General features: G+C 47.6%; 1 protein-coding gene across 1 annotated transcript in view; it reads left to right on the top strand.

The window, feature by feature from the left end:
- The first annotated feature begins 17,411 nt into the window (after nucleotides 1-17,411).
- Nucleotides 17,412-24,901, top strand: part of LOC8026728 (angiotensin-converting enzyme-like) — a 41,983-nt gene continuing 34,493 nt past the window's right edge. Inside the window, exon 1 of the mRNA XM_040214134.2 lies at nucleotides 17,412-17,454. Within this exon, the coding sequence (XP_040070068.2) occupies nucleotides 17,412-17,454 (43 nt within the window). The remainder of the gene's footprint in view (nucleotides 17,455-24,901) is intronic.

Genomic DNA, 24,901 nt, shown 5'->3' on the forward strand with positions numbered 1-24,901 from the left:
CCGACGTACCACTGAAAGCCTTTGAGTTGGAATTCCGTGCCATGACACACCGCCAGCAGACGCTGGAGTGGAACGTCGCTGTCAACCGAACGGCAGAAACCAGGCTCGCCAGAGATGCATTTCAGCCAGTGTTCAACCGCTGGATGAGTGGCTGGAAGCACTGGGCCAGGGGCTACCGCCCGCAGCCGGACGAACACTGCTCCGCTTCGACGCTGGCCCTCGTGCTTTCCATGCGGGCAGGGGTCGCGATGGAAAACCCTGATATGGCAAGGTAAGGACTTGTCTGCTTGCTTGTGAAGCTGCTTGTTATATGGATTTTATAACGTTAAGTTGAGCATGATTTATTTATATATCACTTTTTGCTAAAATAGAAACTGTTTGTATTTTGGAGCACTTAAATTAAGACGCAATATTGATAGTGTTAAGGGATCAGCGCTTTTTTGTTTGATGGCTTAGTGCAGCTATCTCAAACTCATTCGAGTGTATGAGCCAGGTAGCCCACCCCTGAAAGGTCGAGGACCAACTGGAGATAAGAAAAAAGGGGGGGGGGCAATTTTTTGTTGGACAATAAATTAAACAAGCAAGCAGCATTGGTGTGCTGATTTGCAAAGCAGCCGACTGTCCCAGCGACACCACAGTGACCTTCAAGGGTGACGCATTCTGCTTTTTGGAGCAAATCATTATTTGCCATATTTAGCTTTCAGTTGCATTTACGACTACTTTGAACCCACCATGATGCTATAAAATGTAAAACACCAATGTACTGGCAGTTTCGAATAGAACGAAGTAAACACACTTTCCTTGCCTGGTCGCACAAAAGCTCAACTGGCATAAACAATATCTCTTCATGCAACAGTTTTTGCTTTCCTGGAGATTTTTGTAGCAACATTCGAAGAAAATACCTGTATTCAAAAGGGATTTTCTGACGGCTAGAGGTGCGAGCTCATAGCTTTATCTTGGGCAGTGGTTTCTGCTGAGCGAAAGTTTATTCAGCCAAGGTGCCTTTTTGAGCGAAGAGTTCGCTCTTGTAGCCTACTAGAGTATTGCCTCTCATAAGAAAGGGCTGAGAAGCAAATATCTATACAAAGCAATACTCAACCCCTACCCAAAAAAAAAAGTATGGGGCTTAAATATATCAACATGTTATATCAGCAGAGCTCCTTTCGATATGAGAATAATCTACAATATAAAACTATCGTTTTTGACGCGTGTGGTGCTGGAGGCATGGGAAAGGGGGCTCGCAGCGCGGGACGTTTGCGGGCCGCGTACCAGAGAGTCGCGGGCCGCGCGCTTCTGACCTTGGCTTAGTGGGTTTGGAAGGCTACCGGAGTTCATTAGCATCAAAAAGTAATTATTACAAGTGAAACACAATAAATAAGCTGAATGACAAGGACGGACGAATGATATATTGCACATACCAATTTATTGTGAAACAGACGCCACATTTATATCGCAAAATATGAAACAGGCAGCCTGAACTTCATGCCCAATAAGGCCATCTACAAAATCGATCATGTTACGATTCCTTCTAATCGTAAGCTCCGGTCATCAAGTCAGATGTAACATTGCGTTATAGAAGATATGTGTCTGGCGTAATTATTCTCCTAATACTCTCTGGGGTTGAAACCTAAGAGCAAGGGCAGGACACGAGTGAACGAAAAACTATGCAGTATAAAGAAATGTGTTAAGGAGTTATAAAAATCACGCGTCTTCATTAAAAGAACGTGCTCGGGCACTAGGTAAAACAAAAAAAAAACAATTTGAACATCTGTTTAAGTACCGAAGAGAAAGGTAAATCCCCAAAATACGCCTTATGTTAACGTGTGTGGTCCATAATTTGTTGGTTACGACAAAAAAACATGTTTGTGGCAGCACCCTTATTAAAGGCCTAGCCTCCAGTTATATCTGACTCGCTATTTCAGAAATAGTAAACTAAAACCTCATTGGAATGTTACTGAAAAAAAAGTGTATATTAACAACAAAAAACGCATCCGGTCTACTAGTTATTCATAGCATCTTGCATGAATTGGGAATTCTGTCAATCCTTCCGACGAAGGAGTAGTATGCTACCAATAAATAGTGAAGGAGTTTCATGAGGCTTCATAGGCAAAGCGTTGTCTTTTCAGATCACAGCCTAAATAGAAAGTATTAACAGAGCGGAATGTTCTCAAGACATAAGTGTACAATGGTGGCACTAGTCAGTTTCGTACATGACATGGCTTGTGTATTCATGGCATGCAAAAGTAAGGATTACGTATACTTAACTTTAGTGAGTCAGCGAAGTAATCGCCCATGAAAGTATCCTAGCAAACTCACGTGCGTTTATGGTGCAAGCCTTGTCTCTGGACTTTAGAAGTTTGGTGGTTTGGCTTAGCGTGGCAAAAATATGCTGACCTAATGGTCCCAGCTAGGGTTATCTCAATTTTGTTATCAGGAGGATTACATTTTAATAGAAATAAGGATACGAAGAAAACTTCTGCCTCTTTTTGTTTCTAAGACAGCTTATTGCGAGACTCAGTTTTCCAAGCAAACACTGAACTGCTAGCTAAACGCCAGGTTACTTTAGACGTTAGTAGAGGGATAGTTAAGGAGCAAGCTCGTCATCTCGGCTACCCGAGCTCTAATTGGATTTCACTAACTTCAAAAATAATTGAACGCACGGTGCTCTCCACAGAAATTTATCAACCTAACCAAACAAAAATTATGGACGAAGCAGTGAACTCCTCAACCAAAATCCTATGCGGAACGCAAGTTCGATCGCTTCTTCCCCAGCGGTTGCGACAATGTCAAAACGCCGAGCTCTTATTGTCTGATGGAAAACGAATGGTGGGTAGACCTTGAGGCATCTAGCATTGAGGTCTACCCACTATTCTTTCAACCAATACCAATAATAGCTCGCTGTTGTTCTGACGTCACAGCATCCCCTCCGAAGAAGCAGACGACTTGCTCTCGGCATTGATTTCGGCGTGCGTTCAGCCATGTTTGCTTGTATCTCCTCCAATCAAGCGTCGCTGGTGATTACTAACTGACTGTATCTGGTATAGCCACTGAAAGCCTGAGAAACGGAAGAGCGTAACTTACTATTCTTAACGCTTTTGTTGCTTGATGTCTTTTCCGGGCTTTACTGGCCGATGGAGCAGTCGTTTTCGGTGCGGACCGACAATAAAGTGCTCGGAAATAGCCACATCCCGGTCTTCTTAAGCTGTCAGCGACCATAGTGTTCCTTAATTTTGGTCTTTCCTGTATGAAGTAAGTGCTCTGTATATTTACTAATTTCGATTCTATTTATAGGACCACCAAACGTGAGATCGTCGACCGCGGACGTCCGTAAGCGGATCGATAGCTCGCCCGCTCATGGGTTGAAACCAGGTGTAGGAAGAAAGCACATGGGGCGAGGCAAGAGACGCCGTGATTGGTGAAACGCGTTTCAGCATGCTTGATGACGTCATCACAAAGCAACTATGCTCACAGAGAGCACATTCTCTGGCGTCGTCTGGAGGAGGTGAAGTAAGCGCACAGCAGATGCGTGTAGGACAAGCGCCCAGTAGCCTGATGTATATGTGTTCCGTATAGAGGAGGAACGCGCAATTGCTCAGTCTTCACAATGTCTCAAAGATAGAGACCGCTGGACTTCGTGAAATAAGTGGCCCAACTACAAACCAACGCAGAGGTCGACAGTCAGTCAGAAATCTAAGCACCCAAAAGAAATACTCTCCCTCGGCCCTGAGCTGTGCGCTGATTCATGCCTCACCAACTCGCCCAATATTCAGTATTCAATGGCACATGAAGGCGCTGATACAGTCCGAGAACGCTGAACTCAACGGATTCCTGATGTATGTGATTAAATTGCTAAAACAATGCTTCGACCAAAAGCCGTGCAATACAGTGGACAACGCAGCAACACCAACCTTATTTCATCTCCTTTGACAGTAGCAACAAAGAATGCGTAGTCTTTCCTAGTTGGTGGTTCGAAAGAGTAAAAATTGGACGCGTAAACCATAGACAGTTAAAAACAAAATTGTTTTACTATATCCCCTGAGGCTTTTGATTCATGGAAGGGTAATTTTTTTATATTATATATACCCGTGTGCCATCTAAAGGCATCAGTGCTAATTTACCAAATGCTAAATTTTATGCAATCTTTCGGCACTTTTTTGTAAACATAGTTCTTACACTTTTTATTTGTCTTTTGAACGATTTTGTGTCAATTATAGTCGGTTATTAAGCAAGTCGACTGAATTTATTTTTTATTAAGATATACAATAGAGACATGTAACTTCAAGATAAAGCTTTGATACCTTTTATTTCACAATGCACAATTATAAAACGCTAGTAACTAAAGAAACACGTTCTCTGCGCTGCAATAGCCTTACTCGAAGCGCTTGTACGACTTGAGGCAGTCCTGGCTTTAACTTTTGAAGAAGAGCGCTCTTTATTCGAGTTTAATTTTATATTTTCTTTTCTTTCTTGAATTCACGATACTTTCATAGTCTGAGCATGCTGCAGGGTTACCGCACTTTAAAAGCCAGTCTACCCTATTACCTATCGAGGCAGAAAAAAAATGTCATGAACTCTTAAGCGCTCCGACCTTCTAATGGGCGCGTTTCTTCTGAAGCTTACGCGGAATCGCAAAACATCTCCATTCATCTTTGGCTTCCAAGCGTGTTCGTATTCAACACGCTTATGCACGTTGCCGTGAATCCTTTAATAAACACGCCAAAAAGATTTTTTTTTTTTTTGTGTGCCTGGAAATTTGAATGTGCGATTTTCTAATCTTTGAACATCGGGAGGACATCGCGTGGCAAGCACTGGACATGCCGTCGTGGTCGACCCCTTGACTGATAAATATCTCAATATTTTACATCCTGAATAACACGAGTATTTCCAACGTAGACTAACTTTTAAAGATTACGAAATACAAACTCTTTCTATACGTCCATTCTTTCTCTTGGAACACACTGTTCGATATAGTTGAAAGCGTAAAATTTTTCGGAATTATATTTGATCAATACATGTCATCGCACGAAACTGTACAGCAGACATGTCAAAAATTATCAAGAGTTGTAGGTATTATGTACAAATATCACCATATCATCCAGATTTCGGTTATGCTTCTTTTATAATTCCCTCTTCGACTCAAGATATAATTATTGCTTCTTGGTAGGGGGGAATACGACCACTACATGCATATAATTGATACATACTCTACGAAAAAAAAGCGGTTCGTATTATGTGTACTACAGAGTATAATAGTCATACTACTCCATTATTTATTAAAATGAATATTTTACAGATTCCTAATCAGTATTATTATAAACTTTTCCTTGTATTCAAAAGATCTTTTTGCCAAAAAGTAAATATAATCATGTCTATTTCCAACTTTAGGATAAGGGAGGTTACCTATAAACTAGGTCTGAAGGCACATGGTTAGTGCCGCACTCCAGAACGAACTACGGTAATCAGACGCTGAAATATATACTACCTCGTTTTTTAAATCGCCTGAGTGAGTTGAATGTAGAAGTTTTGAATGAAACCATAAAAAATGTACGTTCTATGTTTGTGAGAGAGCGCCCCTGGAATTTGTGAACTTCGCTAAATCTATTACGTTCCCCTCTTTCCCCCTTCCCCCATCTAAAGATAATTTTTGTGCTATAAGTGTTATTTCGAAAAAAAAACATTCTGTGTATGTACATCCTGTCCTCTTTCGCTGCTGTGGAGAGGCAGAGGCTCGTCAAGCAACAACTGAGTTTTTTTTCTCTATCTCTCCTGTCCAAACGGAGTGAAATAAAGAGTTTGAGAGTTTGAGTTCGCTCCGCTCGCGCATATACTCGCGATGAAAAGAGAGGGATGCCACGCGCGGAAGGTTTCTTTAGTTACTGATGGTACAAGAATCGGAAGGAGTGGAAACTCCAGCGCATCTTTTTATCGCTTCGCAGCAAATGAGATGTGCGCATTAGGTGGCTAAGAGCGCCAAAAAAATGAAACACGAAACACGTGAAGTTAAAAAGTCAGGTCCCACTTTTCTTAAGCTAAGTATCAGTAACTTTATAGCTACAACTTCGCATTTTCCTAATACAGTGTTCATTTGCGCAGTGCACGAGCTAAAGATGATTATAAGCTAGTTAGTCTACAGTCGGTGACAACTCAGCAAACTCAATGCGTGGTACTACTACATTTGAGTCTGTTGCTTTCACGTTCTTTAGTGCTTGAATCAGTTAATGCCGCGATAGCATTTATTTTTAAAAAAGGAGGTTTATTACTTACTCCCCTTGTTCCATATATCACACCCCCAAAATACGTTTGATGTTCAGTTCACTGACGGCAAACTGACGATACCATATTAATTTTACGGGCGGCTTGATAGCTGTGTGATAATACTTAATATATAGGTAAGGTACGCATCAAAGATTACTGAAAAAAAAAAAACGAACGCAGGTTTAGCAGCAAACCATAGAAATCAAGTTTTTTTTTTTTTTTTTTTTTTTTTTTTTTTTTGTGTATTCTGTAATGCGAACAAGAGCTATAGTTGAATCACTCGAATATTAAATCGCTCATGAAAGTTGTTATCGTTGGTTCGACGCCCGTGAACTGAACTTCAAATTGCAGATTTTCGGGGTATTATATACGGGAGAACGGGTGAAAGTGTTACACCCCCTATTTCGGAGAGCGTAGGTTGGAGAGCGATAACAAGATGCTACGCACCCTTTCCCACATTGCGCTTCTATAGCTTCGGTAAGAACGTTCCCAAGAAATGACGGCACGAAAACCAAAACGATTTCAATGGAAAAGTGCTCTCGCCGGGTCTACGAGGAAGCGGCATTTTCGCTATTATAGCCTATGCAAAAACTGCGTTTAAAAGCCTTTCCTTTTTTTTTCTTTCTTTTCGGGGGGGGGGGGGGGGGGGGTTGTAATTGGCTGGACGTCTTCCATAGTTTACGTTGATCAGCCTATGGCGTGCCCTGCGGGAAAGTAGCGAAATGGCAGTTTTAAAGGTGTGTTCCTATCGAGAAGGGCTACCACCTCAGAGGCTACCGTATAAAAATATTATGTCGGAGCTGGATGCCGTATGGTATTACTAAGGATTTGGTGACTATGATAACCCTAACACTAAAAACTACTCTGGTGGTTTATCGTTGTTGTTATTGTTGTCGAGGACAGGAATTATGTTAAGACTGCAGTCACTGGCGGTAATGGGTGAAATACAAGAAAAAACCGGTTTATTTGAAAAACGAAAATTTTACCGCGTCTTAAAGATGCTGGCATGCTACTTCGTGAGCGGAAAGGCATCAAAAAAATATTTTTGAAACCAAAGACCTAGCACTTACGGCTTAATATATATATTTTTTTTTTCACACATGTATTAACGTTGAAAACGTATAGTAGGAGTTACAGTATTGTACAAAATAATAAATGAAGAGGCTATTTAAACAGTAAGCCTCTTACAAGTTTTTTTGCCAGTAAGTAGCTTATGAAACCACAATATTGATATAACAGTGGATACGCAACATAGCGTACTGTTAGAGTTCCTGTTACAGATAAATTAATATAAAAGTAATTTGTATATTTTTTTCTTAAACAGGTTGAGAAATGGAAGATTTCAAACTTTTACCTCTGTAAACTGTCACGAGAAGTAGTGTTTTTTTTTTTTAATTATCAATCGTCACCCAAATGATAACAAACAAAGCCTTCGACTTAGATGATATAAAAAACGTACACTTATCTTATGAATAGTTCATCATTCCTGTCACTCTTTAATCCAAATTCTCTAATAAACTGAATATACTCGTGTCGCCAGAAACTCGATTTTTTATTTATTTTTCTACAGCCAAACTAATTTCCGTAATGACTTACGCTCCGTCTGCGCTCAAATGGAGACCTAAGGCCCGGACCACATGTTAAAGTTTCCAAGCGTGTCGTCACCTGCTTTAACAGTTATATACGCGATATTCTGAAGCTTTAAATGAGAAAATGGGCGACGTTCCTGTTAGCTGATGTTTAACTCCCTTAAAGCTTTGAAATCATACAATTCCCAGCCGGAAACATTAACAGCAAAACTGATATCAATTATAAAAAAAAATAAAAAAATTTCCAACAAAACCAAACTTTTCTTTTTTTTTTTTTCGGGGGGCTGAGGGGGTGGGCATAGGGAGCATTTTATGCTTACTTCGAAGCTCTACTTTAGCCGGTTTTTAGGAGTGTAAAGGGTTTGATAAGTCTAAAAAAAACATGAAACCCAACCTTAGCTCGAAGGGGATCTACATTTTGATTTGGTCTGAATAATCGTAGGTACAAATTGAATTTTGACAATGTACAGCTGAAATTACAACCGCCTTTTTAATGCATTCTGTGATTTTCGTATCAGGTTTTGTTTCAACTTACAAGATATATCAGCCTCGATGTTTTCTTCCGAATACTGGAAAGTATTCTCATCACATAACGAAGCCTGAATAGCTTAATCCCTAATCGGCGTATACATAGCGATGACACACTGCGTATATGATGCATCGCGGCTTTCGGTGTCTCCGCGTTTCAAAGCGTTTAGAGCGAACGTGACAAAAATACGGAATCTGAGACGCGGTATGAGATGAGGGGGAATGCACGCTTCGAGTCGGTCGCTGTTTGAACGGCTGAAGCCAACGAAAAAGATAATCGGGCACCGATGCATGGCTGCCCTTAGAGCTCAAACGCCTTAAATCTCTGTGCGAACGAGGCAACGGGGACGAGGTGGCTGGAACGGGCGCAGTTGCCTTCTCGAATTGTGATAACAAGGACACAAAAACAACAGGGAAGGTTTTCGGATTTGCTCGATTAGTAAACGTGCGGAGCTGCGTCTTTACGAATGATGTATACTGCTTTCGTGAATAGGCTGCGTGCATTCCAGTCCGATGTTTACGTTTCAAGGTCCTATTTATAATTCTGTTTTGAATACCATACGCGACTTGTACGATAAATTAGAGTCGTGGTTGCCAAACTGTCAAGCTGGCAAAAAGGCTACTAAGGGGTAAAAGAAATCGTGTTTATTTACACTACCGCGTAGCTTGTTACATCCAGAGAAGCTCGGCGCTGGCGTAGTTTGCTATCACACCATTGCCGTTCTGCACAACCTTTTGAGTTTGATCCTCCACGTTTTCGTGCTATTTTCCCTTCAGCTCTCGATTACGTAGCCACGCCTCATCTGACGCTGAAACGCGACGAACGACGAACGCTAAACGCCGGCGTCTGCCGTCTGAGCGCGTGCGAATAGCGACCAGAGACAAAGCCTTCACACATTAATCGTTCCAAATGTAGCTCTGCGTTCTGCCGTCCCCGCTCGCTCTCATTTCCTGCTCTTCCTCATATTCTACCCGTATATGCTCCGTATAGTTTTAAAGGGGCGATTCGCGCCAGTGCAGTGACGTCAAATACTGCGCCGTCCTGCGAGTCGAGTTTCTCTGATGTCTCCACCGAAACGCCGCCACCAGAAGTGTCGTGTTCACCGGCGTCCCGCGAACAATCGGTTTCTTCCGTGCGTGCCACCTGTGGGCACCCTGCGTCCGCTAGGGGCCACTACCGACCACCCAGCGAACAGCGCCGCGCACGGGCACCTTTGAGTCAGCGTAGGGAGACCGGCAGAGCTCCACTGACGCTCGGGCTGCTCCCGTGCTCCCACTAATGTGCTAGCCCAAGCGGGCATGTCGACCTCGCAACACCCACCGGCCTACCACTGCAGTCGAGCTGCGACTGCCGAGGCCACTTCCCGATGAGTACGCGCGATGCCGCACCAAGAGCCGAGCGTATCGGCACTTACATCTGCAGGGTGCTCATAGCTGCAAGCAGACGACGATTCAATTTCGAGTTTGAAGCTATATTATGGCCCTTTCAGCGATCTGAAATTCTTTGAAACGGTGTGAGGTCGAACAGAATGTGCAGTAGACTGTTGTGAGCGACGTGAGGGGCAACGTCCCGTCGGTTCTGCGTGAAAGCCTGCCCCGGCGGAGTCACAACCGAAACCACGATACACAGACACCAAACACAGTTGTTTTGACCGTTTGGCGATTTTCTTTTCGAAGTCAGAGAGGTCGTCGGGCGCTTAAAAAAGACCACTTCGTCCGATTCCCCGACTCACCGATCATGTTCTGCTACATGCGTCGAGCGCTGCCTTGTTTTCTGAGTGACGATAAAAAGACAGGAGCCGACATCAGACCGGACTCCGATTTACGGTATTTCAAAAACAAGGGCTGTAGTGCGCTCGCAATTGCGTTAAAAACAAGTTTTACGAATGCCTATATTAAATGTTATAAAAACGTCCCTTACAAAGCAGTTAAATTCCATAACATTTGGCGTCACAAAACAAAAGAAGCGAGGAGGTAAAGTGCGAAAGAGAAAAACGTTAAAATAAAAAAGCGCACGCGCGGGTGGGCAGTTTTATTTTTATGCGTGTTAATGAATACAGCTTGCATCGTTTTGGAGACAAAAAAAGACGATCTTTGGGATGTCGGTGCCCCTTTAAGCCCAGACTGCAGTCACAGCTGCGAGCACAAGCTATAGCCCTCGCTCCTGGCTTTGAGACGTGCTCTCGTACCATGAGCGCTCGTCCTGTGGACAACCTTTCAAAGTCAAGGTCTCCTGCTTCTCTCGTGCAGTCTCAAACGCGGAGTTTTTACACCGGGTGTTGCACTGCGAGTGCGCAGGAATCAGCAACCGGATTCGCATGACGTGTACAGTCTGCGCATGCGCCCTTCCAATGCGGAGCGCAAGTTTGTCTGCATTTCTTGCAGGGGTCGTGGTGACGTCAGAACGTCGAGCTCTGATTGGCTCTGATTGAAGAACAGTGGCTAGATCTCAAACCAAGCTGCCTCGAGACCTACCCACTATCCTTCAGTCAGAGCCAATCAAAGCTCGGCGTCGTTCTGACGTCACCACAACCTCTGCAAAAGAAGCAGACGAACTTGCGCTCCGCATAGCAGCTCCGTCGTAGTGGCGTGACTGGGGGGCTCAGTGTTGAAGTGCTGGGGATATCCACTGGACACCATATTTGAGAGCACCGTTTAAAGCGCAAAGGGAGATTTCACGAATAGGCTGCTGAGACCGGCAATCTTGATGGTCTCAAGAGCAGGGTGCTGAACCGGTCATTATTTTGGTTCGGTTCGGGTTCAGTAGCATTGTATTTTGTTCCGGTTCGGTTCCGGTTTAGGGTAGCGCACATAATATCACTCCGCTTACCGGTTTTAATAAGCGCGAACCTGTTCGAACTGGTTCCTGACTCGACCTTTGAATATTGACCGAGCACTTCCTCAATCGTTTCTGAGCACGAGATACTTGCAATAGACCCATCCCAATACTGCTTTTTCTTCAAGCAGATATCAAAAACTCTGCACAGTGACGTGCGCAAAAGGCACCATTAGTATGGCAAGGCTATTACTTGTATATTTCTGTTCTTAAGTGAACTATATATAAGCGATCGGCTTACCATTTTTATTGTGTCTTTTGCACACGCAGCTGTGCAGTATTTCAAACTCTGCCAGAAGAAGGCGTATTTTCATAATGGGTCTATAGACGTTTCCCAAAAAGTGGAAGCCGCTTACAATTCTCTGTAACGCCGAATTAGAGCGCAGCTCTTGAGGAGGAGGAGGGAAGGGCACTGGGGGGGGGGGTTAAATTAACCGGGGGGGTCACGTGACCTTGGGGGGTCACGTGACCTTGGGGTCACGTGACCCCCAATGTCGATGATGTCATCACTGACGTCACTGATGACGTCATCAGTGTCGATGACGATGCGGGTACCGATGACGTCATTAGTGACGTCACTGGTGACTTCACCAGTGATGATGACGATGACGATGCGAATGTCGGTGACGTCATCAGTGACGTCGCTGATGATGTCATCAGTGATGATGACGATGACGATGCGGATGCCGGTGACATCAGTGACGTCACTGATGACGTCATCAGTGATGATGACGATGACGATGCGGATGTCGGTAACGTCATCAGTGATGATGACGATGACGATGCGGATGCCGGTGACGTCATCAGTGATGATGACCATGACGATGTGGATGCCGGTGACGTCATCAGTGATGACGATGACGATGTGGATGCCGGTGACGTCATCAGTGATGATGACGTCATTAGTGATGATGACGATGACGATGGGGATGCCGGTGACGTCATCAGTGACGATGACGTCATCGGGGGTCACGCGACATCGGCGGGGGTCACGTTAACTCAGGGAAGTCACGTGACTTCGGGGGGTCACGTGACCCCGGCGGGGGGGCTCGCGCGGTGCATTATGGGACATTTCCCATGATGCACCGCGCGGTCACGTGACCTCGGGGGGTGTCATGATTTGGAAAAAGAAAAGGAAGAAAGAGAATGGAAGAAAAAGAAGAGCGGTATCGCGGGTGCGAAGGGATTCGAAAACTGGACCAAGAGCCGCGACGGTTGGCTGCTCGAACGGTGCGCTGCCCGGCTCCGTCCCGGCGTCAGTGTGCTGCGCTACCCGGCTCCGTCCCGGCCCCAACGCGCTGAGAATCAACGAGCCTGGCTCTGTCCAGGCTGCAGGGAAGCTCAATTTCAACGTAACCGGCTTCAGCACGGTGACCAGCAGCGCAACCGGCTCCGTCCCGGGATCAAGGCACCCGTACCCGAGATAACCAGCCCCCTCCAGACATCGCCGCCCGCTCTACTTCACCAACGATCAAGGGGGCGAACCATCAAGGCACCAGCGGCCCGGGCTACGACCCCAGGGGTGACTATACTGCCTACCGAACGTGCTTGGACGGTCGAATGGTTTCTTTTCTTTTGCCTTTCTAACGTTGCCTTTTTCTTTTTAATTTTACTTCCTGACTTGAATATATATATATTTGTTTTTCCTCACGCATTTGTCTCAGTCTCCCGATCCTTCCTCTCACCACCCCGGACGAACCTGACAATTTGGCGAGCCTGCCAGGATAGCTGGCCCATTACATCATAGTCACATCTTTTTCCGGAGGGTGAGAAGGGTGAGGGAGATTTGGGTGGTATTTCAACAATGGAAACTGACAAGTTAATCGCGGTAGCGAAAGAATTAGGCTATTCCGGAGCAGATTTGAGGAAGTGGGTGGATGAGGAGAAAGTCCGGATAAGAGCAGAAAGAGCTGAGGAGCGCGAGCACTCGAGGTTAGAACGGGAGGCTGCTGACAGAACTTTAGCGGCGGAGTGCGCGAAACTGGACAAGGAGCGGGAGGTGCTTCAACTACGAATAGCAGCGCGCGATAATTCACGTAACAGTTCAGAAGATGTGGAAGGCGCGCGTGAGGAACCACCAGGCTCCAGGAGCTTTGGGAGCCCACATAAGCTCATCCCGCAATTTAATGAGCGTCGAGACGACCTAGACGCATACTTGCAGCGCTTTGAGCGCACTGCAACAGGCTTAGGATGGCCTCAGCAAAAGTGGGCCACTAATTTGGGGCTTTGCTTAACCGGGGAGGCACTCACGGTTGTCGGTCGGATGACACCGGCAGATGCGTTGGACTATATGCCAAGGTGAAGCTAGCACTCTTCCAGCGGTTTCGTTATACCAAAGAGGGATACCGCGACAGGTTCCGAGAATCCAAGCCGGAAGACGGCGAGACAAGAAGACAGTTTGCGGCCCGATTGGCAGGGTACTTTGATAGGTGGATTGAGATAGCAGGGATTGATAAGACTTTTGAAGCATTGCGAGACAATGTCTTGGTGGAGCAGTTCTTGCTGACTTGCTCAAGCAAGCTGGCAATATTTCTAAGAGAGCGGGACTGTCAAGGTTTGGATGACGTGGCAGCTAAGGCTGACCTGTTTTTGGAGGCTCAGGGACAACCTAGCACAAGTAAACAAAGAGGAGACGAGATCGGAAATAAGCAAAGTGCCATAAGCGAGGGGAATCGCAGAAAAGGTGAGGCTCAAAAAGGCATCCGCTGCTTCCTGTGTGGAAAGTCTGGGCACAGAGCAGAAAACTGCCGGAGTAGTGCACAAGGAAGAAGGGTTCTGCTGTGTTGGAACTGTGGTCGCAGTGGTCACAAGGCTGACGCGTGTAGAGAAAAGCCGAACGAGAGACACCAAGCTTCATGCTTCTGGACGATGTCTCCAGGCAACTGCGACAAGTCAGATGACTGTTGCGTCACCTTGAGTAATGGCGATAAGATTCCATTTGTTAACGCTGCCATGGGGAGGGCCCCGAAGTTCTTAGTAGAGAACACGCCCGTCGTGGAAGGTCGTCTCGGGGACCATAGGATATCGGTATTAAGAGACACCGGATGTAATACCGTTGTAGTTCGCGAGGAGCTGATTCCTCAAGAGAACCTAACTGGCAAGTCGAATCCAGTGTTTCTGTTGGATCGAACGGTCCGGTATTTACCTGAGGCTGAGATCTTTGTGCAAACGCCTTACTACACAGGGAAGGTGTTGGCAAAGTGCGTCAGCAATCCACTATATGACCTGGTGTTGGGAAATATACCGGGAATACGAGACGCTAATGACCCGAACCCGGCTTGGGTAAAAGTAGATGAGTTGGCGGGTCAGGGATTGAATGATGAGGTAAAGGTGAATCGGCGTACTGGTAAGGAGGCAGATGCCAGCAAAAATACCGATTCCAGTGACAACAAAAGGGACTTGTTACATCAGGTGGAACCAGCAGAGGTTGCTGCAGCCCGGGAAACAGGCGCCGCACGAAATGAGGCGAAAAGTGAGACGCCTCTGAGTGTACCTCAAGTGGCGATAATTAATACCACAGCGGAAGAACTCGCTAGAGAACAGAGAGCAGACGGAACTCTAACTCGGTGCTTCGACGATCTTGGAACGGTCACAAGAAGGCACAAGTGCAGGACCAAGTTCCAGTTCTTCATGAAGAACAATCTTCTGTACAGGACGGCGGAATACTCTTCGGGACGAAAGACAGAACAGCTGGTGCTCCCGAAAAAGTTCAGGGCCGCCGTTGTCGCTCTCGCACATGACAGCATCATGTCAGGACACCAGGGCATGAAGAATACGCTCAACCTGGTGGCTGAAGAATTCTTTTGGCCAAGTATGCAGAGCGAGATCAAGAGGTATGTTCGATCATGTGATATATGCCAACGTACAATACCCAAAGGCAAGGTTGGTAGGGCACCTCTAGGAAGAATGCCGACTATTGAGACACCTTTCCAGAGAGTGGCGCTAGACTTAATTAACCCCATCGCTTCGAGGGCAGGCTCAGGTAACAGATACATCCTGACAATGGTAGATATGGCGACGCGGTATCCGGATGCAGTAGCGATGAAGAGCATCGGGGCGCAGGAAGTAGCCGAAGCTCTGATGGAGATGTTCACAAGATATGGAGTACCGAGAGAAATTCTTAGCGATAGGGGATCGTGCTTTACATCAGAACTAATGAAAGAGGTCAGCCGACTTCTATCAATGAAACATCTCATGACCACTCCCTATCACCCTATGGGGAACGGACTAGTAGAGAGACTCAACGGCACGATCAAGCAGATGTTAAAGCGTATGTGCCAGGAAAGGCCTCGTGACTGGGACAGATACCTACCAGCCCTCCTGTTCGCGTACAGAGAAGTACCACAGTCGAGTCTCAAGTTCTCACCGTTTGAGCTGCTCTACGGAAGAAGAGTGAGAGGTCCTCTGGCCATTCTGAAAGAGGTCTGGTCGAACGAAACCCTCAAAGAAGAAGTGAAGACATCGTACGGGTACATGTTGGAGTTGAGAGAGAAGCTAGAAGAGACGTGCAAGCTAGCGCACAGTTGCTTGGAGGAAGCAAGAGCAAAGTACAAGGGGTACTACGACAGAAAGAGTTCCAACCGGAAGTTGAAGCAAGGTGACTTGGCGTTGATTCTTCTCCCTACAGATAAAAACAAGATGATAATGCAGTGGAAAGGACCATTCCTTGTGTTGACAAGAAGGAATGAAGTTGACTACGAGTTAGACATGGGAGGAAGGACGAAGACTTTTCACATCAAATGCTAAAGAAGTATGAAGAGAGGGAAGGAAGTCGACAGGAGCAGGCAGTTTGCAATGCTGCAGCAAGCACTCACGAAATGAACGACTCCAGACACGACACTGAAGAAGACGGTCATATTCCAATGCTGAGTTTGACAAAGCAACAAGGGTGGCAGGATGTCGTCATAAACGGGAAGTTAGAAAGAGACAAGTCTTGCGAGGCACGCGAGTTAATAAAGGACTTCAGCGATATCTTTTCTGATCTTCCTGGTAGGACAAACCTCATGACATGTGACCTTCAGCTCACCACTCCACAACCGATACATGTGAGACAGTATCCACTACCTTTGGCTGTTTAAGATGTAGTCGAGAACGAAATCACAGAGATGCTCAAGTTGGACGTAATAGAGAGGTGTACGTCATCGTACAATGCCCCAGTGGTCATTGTGAAGAAGAAAGACGGGTCGAACAGATTTTGTATCGATTACAGACGGCTGAATGACGTCATACATCCTGACGCAGAGCCAATACCAAGAATCGACATGACGTTGGTCAAGGCGGGACAAAAGCGTTTCTTCTCAAAACTTGACGTAGCCAAAGGCTACTGGCAGATTCCGATGGATGACCACGCCAAGGAAAAGACGGCATTTTCGTCGACGAGCGGGCATTATCAGTTCAAGTTTATGCCGTTCGGTCTGAAGACCGCCTCCGCTACGTTTACAAAGCTGATGCGTAAGCTCCTAGATGGGGTGCGAGACGCGCATCACTACATTGATGATATCCTAGTGGCAACAAGTTCATGGGAGGACCATATAGAGACGCTCAGGACGATTTTTGAACGTCAACGAGCAGCGAACATCACAGTAAAACCCAAGAAATGTCAGATAGGGTTCGAAGAAATTAGTTTTCTTGGACATGAAATTGGAATGGGTAATATAGCTCCGGATGCACAAATCATCGAAAGGGTCCGAGATGCACCACGACCGCAAACGAAACGCCAAGTTCGTTCGTTTCTCGGACTAACAGGATTCTACAGGCAGTTTGTTCCAAACTACGCAGAAGTTGCAGCGCCGTTGGTAGACCTGACTAGAAAGGGAGCACCTAATGGTGTCAAGTGGGGCCCGAGGCAAGAGGAGGCTTTCACAAAGTTAAAAAGACGTTTGGACGAGCCACCGATTTTGCTGTCACCAAATCCTGAGAAGGAATTTGTGTTACGCACTGATGCGTCAGAAGCGAGTTTGGGGGCAGTGTTACTGCAGGAGAAGGAAGGGATGCTGCACCCAGTAGCATATGCCAGTCGGAAACTGACTAACTCTGAAAAGAACTTCGCCACCGTGGAAAAGGAATGTCTAGCGCTGGTTTGGGCAGTTGGCCGGTTTAAGCTCTTTTTGTATGGGAGGACATTTCGCGTCCAGACTGACCATCAGCCGCTGGAATTTCTCAACAAGGCAAGACTCACGAATAGTCGGGTAATGAGATGGAGCATGGCGTTGCAAGATCACAGTTTCAACGTAGAGTATATTAAAGGTAGGGATAACGTGGGCGCAGACTTTTTAAGCCGGCTCTAGGGTGCCTTTCAAGAGGGAGATGGTTCACTGACCGGAGCTGATTGAGAGGTGCGTGCCACAAATCCGTATATACGTCAGCGGTATCGAGGAACCAGAGTCAGTATCGACTTAGGTTCTAACAGGTACCAACCTTGGCAGCTGGTCGGTGTCGTAGGCTCTTATAAGGTCTTTGGTTGTTTTTTTTTTTTTTTTTGTGTGTGTTTTATGGTTGTACGCTTATCGGATAAATTTCTCCTGAATAAGAATAAGTTCGACCTACGACGAGGTGCTTTAGTGTATGATTGAAGAACGAATCAGAGATTCTTCGTTTGTAAAACTTTTTTTTTTGTTTGGTAAAAGTGTGAAATGGTGTGACATTTCGGCAACGGTGGAGTGATGGCGTTATCGTTCGTGGCGGGTGTTGTGAAAGTGCCGTGACAAAAGCTCGTATCTCTCGGTTGCGATCAGCGATGTTGTGACGGCACCTGGAAGAGAAGAAACGGACAAGATAGAAGTTTCTTACAAACTTCTCGTGTTTGTGGGGTAATGTCATGATTTGGAAAAAGAAAAGGAAGAAAGAGAAGGGAAGAAAAAGAAGAGCGGTATCGCGGGTGCGAAGGGATTCGAAAACTGGACCAAGAGCCGCGACGGTTGGCTGCTCGAACGGTGCGCTGCCCGGCTCCGTCCCGGCGTCAGTGTGCTGCGCTACCCGGCTCCGTCCCGGCCCCAACGCGCTGAGAATCAACGAGCCTGGCTCTGTCCAGGCTGCAGGGAAGCTCAATTTCAACGTAACCGGCTTCAGCACGGTGACCAGCAGCGCAACCGGCTCCGTCCCGGGATCAAGGCACCCGTACCCGAGATAACCAGCCCCCTCCCGACATCGCCGCCCGCTCTACTTCACCAACGATCAAGAGGGCGAACCATCAAGGCACCAGCGGCCCGGGCTACGACCCCAGGGGTGACTATACTGCCTACCGAACGTGCTTGGACGGTCGAATGGTTTCTTTTCTTTTGCCTTTCTAACGTTGCCTTTTTCTTTTTAATTTTACTTCCTGACTTGAATATATATATATATTTGTTTTTCCTCACGCATTTGTCTCAGTCTCCCGATCCTTCCTCTCACCACCCCGGACGAACCTGACAGGGGGGTCACGTGCCCCCCACGAGGTCACGTGACCCCGGTGGGGGGCTCGCGCGGTGCATTATGGGACATTTCCCATGATGCACCGCGCGGTTACGCCGACGGCGACGGCGACGCCGACGCCGCTCAAGCCGGAAACGGGCCCCTAAGAGCTGCGCTCTAAAAAGCCGTTTACAAATCCCTGTAACGCCGAATTGGAGCGCAGCTCTTGAGGAGGAGTAGGGAAGGGTACTGAGGGGGGTCACGTCACCCGCGGTTAGGCACGTGACCTCGGGGGGGGGGGGGGGGGGGGGGTCACGTCACCTCGGGGGGGGGGGGGGGGGTCACGTAACCTCGGGGGGGGGGGGGGTCACATGATGTCGGGGGAGGGGGGGGGGTCACGTGACCTCGGGGAGGGGGTCACGTGATCTCGGGGGGGTCACGTGACCCCCCCCCCTTCGGTTACGCCGACGCCGACGCCGCTCAGGCTGGAAACGGGCCCCTAAGAGCATCTGGCCGGTGCCATCTTTAGTGTTCGGGCGTATAACGCGTGCTTTGCTCGCTTTCCGAAGCGAGAAACACGCACGTGCTGGGCTGTGATTTTGTAAACTGTAAAAAGGTCTCCAGCTAGATTGCTTGCCCTTCATACGTTTTGGTTTGTTTTGTTCTGCACACACGTGTTTTTTCTTATACATGCTACCTGTTTTCGGCACCCCGGAAGATGTCGCAGCTATGTCCCAGAGTGGCTGAGAGGGGAACGAGAGGAAACAAATGTGCCGTAAAACACAGAAACAGGTACGTCGAGTGCGTAGTTGGGGTAGTTTATCGAATCCCATTTAGCTGTGGCCGTGTATACATCGGCCAGACTGCCCGATGTGTCAATGACCGGGCACGTGAACACGCACGTATAACGATATGTGACTTCATCGTCACAGCGCCTTGGGCTCCGGCGGAAAAAACGCTGTTCTGAAGATCTCGTGGTGATGCTTTGCTTAGTCACTTTGAGTTTTTATCGCAAACAAAGCTCTATGATGCAAATGATCCGGTCCGAGGTACTCAGACCGTTTCATTTGTACATGTCAGCCACCGAACAAAGTTCCGGTAAACCAAACCATAGCCAACGACGTTTCTCGAATGCTCAGTTGAAGACGATGAGAGAGGACTTCAAACAAAAATGGGAAAATGTTTAAACAGGTGACATGCTGGCCCTTGCTAGTCTGACAAACCTACAAAAAGAATAAACACACACACATCTTCTTCTCCCCCCCCCCCCCCCCCCCAAACTCCCCCACCCCATCGGCCTCCTTCCAGGACGCGGCGTGTGGGCGAATCATCGCCGAGTGACGTTGCCTCCAGCAGCCCATGTCTTTTTTTTTTTCTTTTTTTTTTTTTGTAAGGCAACGCTTTGAGCACGTTGAAGAAGGGATTGTCGCGGTACTTGTCTCCCCTAGGGTGCCTTCATGTGCGCTTTGCTTAGGGTGGAGACATCTGGCCATTTTGTCCCACACTTTTATTTGTATTTTTTGTTCAGAAACGCGTAAAAGAGCGTGTCCCTCACGCGTTTGTGGCTCTGGCTGTTCTATGGCGACATTTTGTTTTCGTCGATTTCTTTATATTTTACCCGTGAGCGGGTGCTGTCGACATCGGGGACTACAAAGGGTGGCATCGCCTTAAACAGAAGGACATTGAGCAACCTAGTTCCACCTTCCTCCAGGCTGTCGCTGAACTCAAGCGGAAGGTCACGTGGTGCGCTCTCGGTGCTCGATTGACTAAATGGCTCATCGACTGCAACTACGGACTTTCTTGAGGTCAAACATTCGCGGACGCGTGGGCTCCCTGCCTACAGTGGCGCAATCCGCTCCGACACTTGGACAATTCGTAGCCAAGCGGCCAAGCGGTGGTTTGAAATCGCCGCCGCCGCTACCGCGCCGCCAGGGTCCATCCAAGAAACAAAGGAAAGTTGAAGCTCTAAAGACGATGATGTATTTCTTTATTACCTATGCAATAAAAACAAAATGTAAAAATATCTTACAGTATGTAGGATTAGACTTGGCAACATAACAAAAAATACGCCCGCAACTTTTCCCATTTAGACCAATTATTGACACAACTGGCCCTGAACCGTTTTCGTTGAACCGGTAACCGCCACATCATATTATGGTTTCGTTCCGGTTCGGGTTCAATAGGGAGCGTTCAATTTCGGTTTCGGTTTTGTTCCGGTTCGGTCAAAAATAACGTTATTGATCCGGTTTTCGGTTCGGGTTCGGGTTCGGTTCGACACCCTGGTCGAAAGGAAGTTACAAAAAAACGGTTGAAGCTCACCATCAGCAACGCGCTCAGCAGTTGCGCACGCAGTTATGGACGCCAATGAATGCTCCCTATTGGCCTCGAGACCCAGATTAAAATTAGGGGAAGCGTGCTCTTGTTTATCAGTGGTTCTCCGAGAGGCACGTGGTGATTTCATCTGTCCGAAATACGGGTAGAGACAAAGCATTCACACTAACGGCACAGAGCACAGGCAAAGGCACAGAGCACAAGCTCTTAGCAGTTGATTCCAGTTTCCGAGTGCTGCATTCTCGTCTCACGTGGCTCCGGCCCCGCGTGCATAGCGTTCGGTTTGCTCCAAGTAAGTGTAAAACGAAGCTTAGTTCAGCTTTTCACCAAATGAGCCGTGCCGATCAAATCTAGAGCCGAATATGCACCAAGGACGTTAAAACACCCCAGGAGACCCGGCATGACACCATGCTCAGCGGCGCCGAAAAAGGAACTCAATCCCAGTCTGCCTCGCGTATACCGACACTGTTCTTATCGTCTGCTTGCCACTTCGTCGGTTACGTAAGGCTTATACACGTGCCACACGCGCAACTCGAATGCCATTTAGAAAGAATGAAATTTGAGCGGACGGCCAATCAGCGCGCGACACTCCGGGCGTGGCGCATTCCACGCGCGACAGATTGCGAGCTGATTCGCCGATCACACAAATGTCATTCGTGGTAAATGGCATTCGAGTTGCCCGTGTGGCGCGAGCATTAGTCTACGTCTGCTCCGTGGCTGTGGTCTGCTTTTTTTCTGACCGTCGATCGGGGCGTCCAAAAAAGTTTCGATACTCAAGCACAATCACAGCACGACGGCAGGCGACGAACGCGTGCCTGAAAGCGGAGCTTCCACGGCTTTCTCAATCCGGTGTCATTCTCAAAAGGGGTTTCACATGCAGCGATTCCGCGGTCGAAATCGCAGCCGCTAGCGGCGCGGCGGCACGGATCGCGAGGTTTCCTTTCAAATAAGCGTTTTCTGCTTTAGTTTTCTGCCGTTGCCATGGCGAATGTTGCTTGCAGCAAGCAGATGCGCAAAGTCGGTAACAGCGGCTTCTAACAACAATTTTAATGCCTTAGTTTTCAGTTTCTCCTTCCATTTCACCTGAATAAAACAAAACAAAAAAGCGTTTAAAATACTAAATAAAGTTTAGTCTTATTTGTTTATGTGTTTTTTTTTTTCTTCAAACTTTGTTGTTGCTGAGGATGAAATGTAGGATCACCCACGGCAGCGTCACGCGCAGCAATTTCCTCGGATATAAAGACTCCAACTGATATTCTTGACCCGAAACTCCTGGACCGGAACCTCCCGTAGTAGTGCAGTGGTTTCATAATGGTCTTGGGGATCACTTTTACGGCCTCAGTCACCTCTTTCCAGAGTTGCTCTTTAGTCCCATTGTTCCTAAAGTTTTTGAGCTGCGTCCCAAAGGACCTGACGCTTCGACACTTCACTAATAAGCAATGCTCTGAACTGGGCACGATACGTTTTATCTTACTTGGTGTGACGATTTGTGTTGGAAAAGACACGTCAATTAGGGAGTTTTAGTAGATCGTTTTCGAAGGCCTGCTACCGCTATGAGCGCGCGCTTCAGAGCATGCATCGAAGTGGCAGCGCGAGCTCCCACTACGGTCAGCGTGGCCTGAAAACACGATCTACTAAAACTCTCTAATGTCGCTCTGATGTCGCTCAGTTCTTCTTCTTCTGCATCTGCTTCTCTCACTAGCGCTCGCACAAGCCACTTCCAATTAGCGTCTCTTGATCTCGCAACAGTTGGTACTCAGGCGAGGAGAGCAATAAAGAGCCGCGTAATTCATTGAGAAAACGAATTTCGAGGAAGGGGCAGCAATCCCCCTCTTCCATAATCTCCTCAACTGTTTCGACTAGGGTGCCTCAATGTCCTTCTGGTTAGGGTGATGCCACCCTTTGTAGTACCCGATGCCGACAGCACGCGCTCACGGGGAAAATACAAAGAAATCGACGAAAACAAAATGCCGCCATAGCACAGTCAGCGCCACAAACGCGTGCAGTGTCACGCTCTTTCACGCGCTTCTGAACAAAAAATAAAAATTAACGCGTGAGACAAAATGGTGAGATGCCACCACCCTAAGCAAAGCGCACATGAAGGCACCCTAGTTTCGACGCGACTGCTGAAGCAATGAAGCTCGGCCCGCCGGCAAAAAAAGAAACCTCAAACCATTCGCTTGCGTACTTTCTCTGTTTGTCGTCTGCTTCAAGGACGTGAAAACGTTCTTTAAGTTCCCGCAGTGCTTCTCCTCCTGTCACGTGATTTCCAGCCACGCTGTGAGTAACCAGGGCGGAAGCTGCCGCTCTGTCGCCACGAAAAATTTCTAACCTGGCGGAACCGTGCTGCTCAGCCGCTGCGACTGGTTAGTGCGCCGCGACGGAAAAAATCGCGCCGCGTTAGGGCCAAAATCGCTGCATGTGAAACCGGCTTCAGCGTTCGTGCGTAATGCCTGATAGGCTCGCTTTCCGAAGCCGCACTACGACGTCTCCCTCTAGACGAACGTTCCCATCGCGCTCTCTCTGAACGTCCCTACACGCCGATTTCCTGCTGGCCAGGCGAGTGTTGAGCTCCGAATCTGACCTGTTCGACACCGATTTAGCAGACGCCGCCACGTAAATATGGATTAAACAACCGCGTGGATGCGGCAATGGCATGGAACGCGGTTTTTATCCCATGTTTCCAAGGCGACGCCCTTTAACTGAGTTCCCGTTCGCCAAGAGACTGATGGGACATTTCGTGGTCCCGCCTACTCCTGCTTCAATTAGCTTTATATATCGAGAATACGAATACCACGTCCCGCCCACTGTAGGAGGCATTCACCAGACGCCATATTTAAGTACGGTGTTTTGAGCGCCTGTTCAGAACGAGCTCACGTTAATAGGCTGCTGGGAGTGGCATTCTTTGTGGTGTGGTGTGCACGTTGAAAATAACTGGGGAAGCTCGCCTTCAGCACGCGCTCAGCAGCCGCGCATACAGCTATGGCCGCCATTGAATACTTCCTAGGGTGATCGGTGGCCGAGTGGTCTAGCGCACACCAGCTCGGAGCACGTGGAGCGAAAGCTCGCGCTGCAGAACCCAGGGATCCTGGGTTCGAGCCCCACCCCTGCCCGTTTCGATCTGGATGAGCATCGTACCGGCGTGCGGTCGTGTATCACTACTGCGTGATGCACGTTAAAGACCCCAGGCTAGCGGCTGTACCGCACTGGCTAAATTTCTCATCTACAGCTGGGAGACTCGTCGCCCCTGTGAGGCAGACCAAGTTCTCGGCTGTATAAACACACACACAACCCAATTTTTTTTCTTTTTGAATACTTCCTACATCCTTTTTGGTAGTCACTGAAAAAGTAAGGTGACAATGACAGGGCGCCTCTTTCGAACGTTCGGCCTCGAGCAGGCCCTCGTTATAATTCTTGTATAGGGAGTACTCACGAGCGTCCATATCCGTGTGCGCTGCTGCTGAGCGCGTGCTGACGGCGAGCTTCCGCAGTCCTTTTGGAGCGTGCATTTAGCACCATCAAGGTTGCCGGTCTTAGCAGGCTATTAATGTGAGCTCGTTCTGAGCATGCGCTCTAAACATCGCCCTAAATAGGGCGTCCAGTGAATACCTCTTATAGGCTCCCTACGGGAGTCAGAGTTGCGCATTCATCCCCGTAGCGAAAAGACGGTGAGAGTGCAGGCGAGCTGGTGGTAGCTAATCATGTCGTATTACACCTGAGACTGCGGTGGAAGAAATCGGAAGAACTTTCAGTAGAAGGAACAGACACAGAGAACGTCTCTGTGTCTGTTCCTTCTACTGAAAGTTCTTCCGATTTCTTCCACCGCAGTCTCAGGTGTAATACGACATGATCCCCGTAGCGCCGTCTTTCCTGTCCGGCATTCGATCTTGCTCCACACATGATCGGACCTAGGCGAATATTGCCGCGGCGGCACGTGGAAACAGACGTGCAGCTCCGGCTCCCGTAGAGAGCA

Source organism: Ixodes scapularis, unplaced genomic scaffold (assembly GCF_016920785.2).
Source record: "Ixodes scapularis isolate PalLabHiFi unplaced genomic scaffold, ASM1692078v2 PGA_scaffold0__279_contigs__length_252992795, whole genome shotgun sequence".
In the NCBI taxonomy this organism is placed as follows: domain Eukaryota; kingdom Metazoa; phylum Arthropoda; class Arachnida; order Ixodida; family Ixodidae; genus Ixodes; species Ixodes scapularis.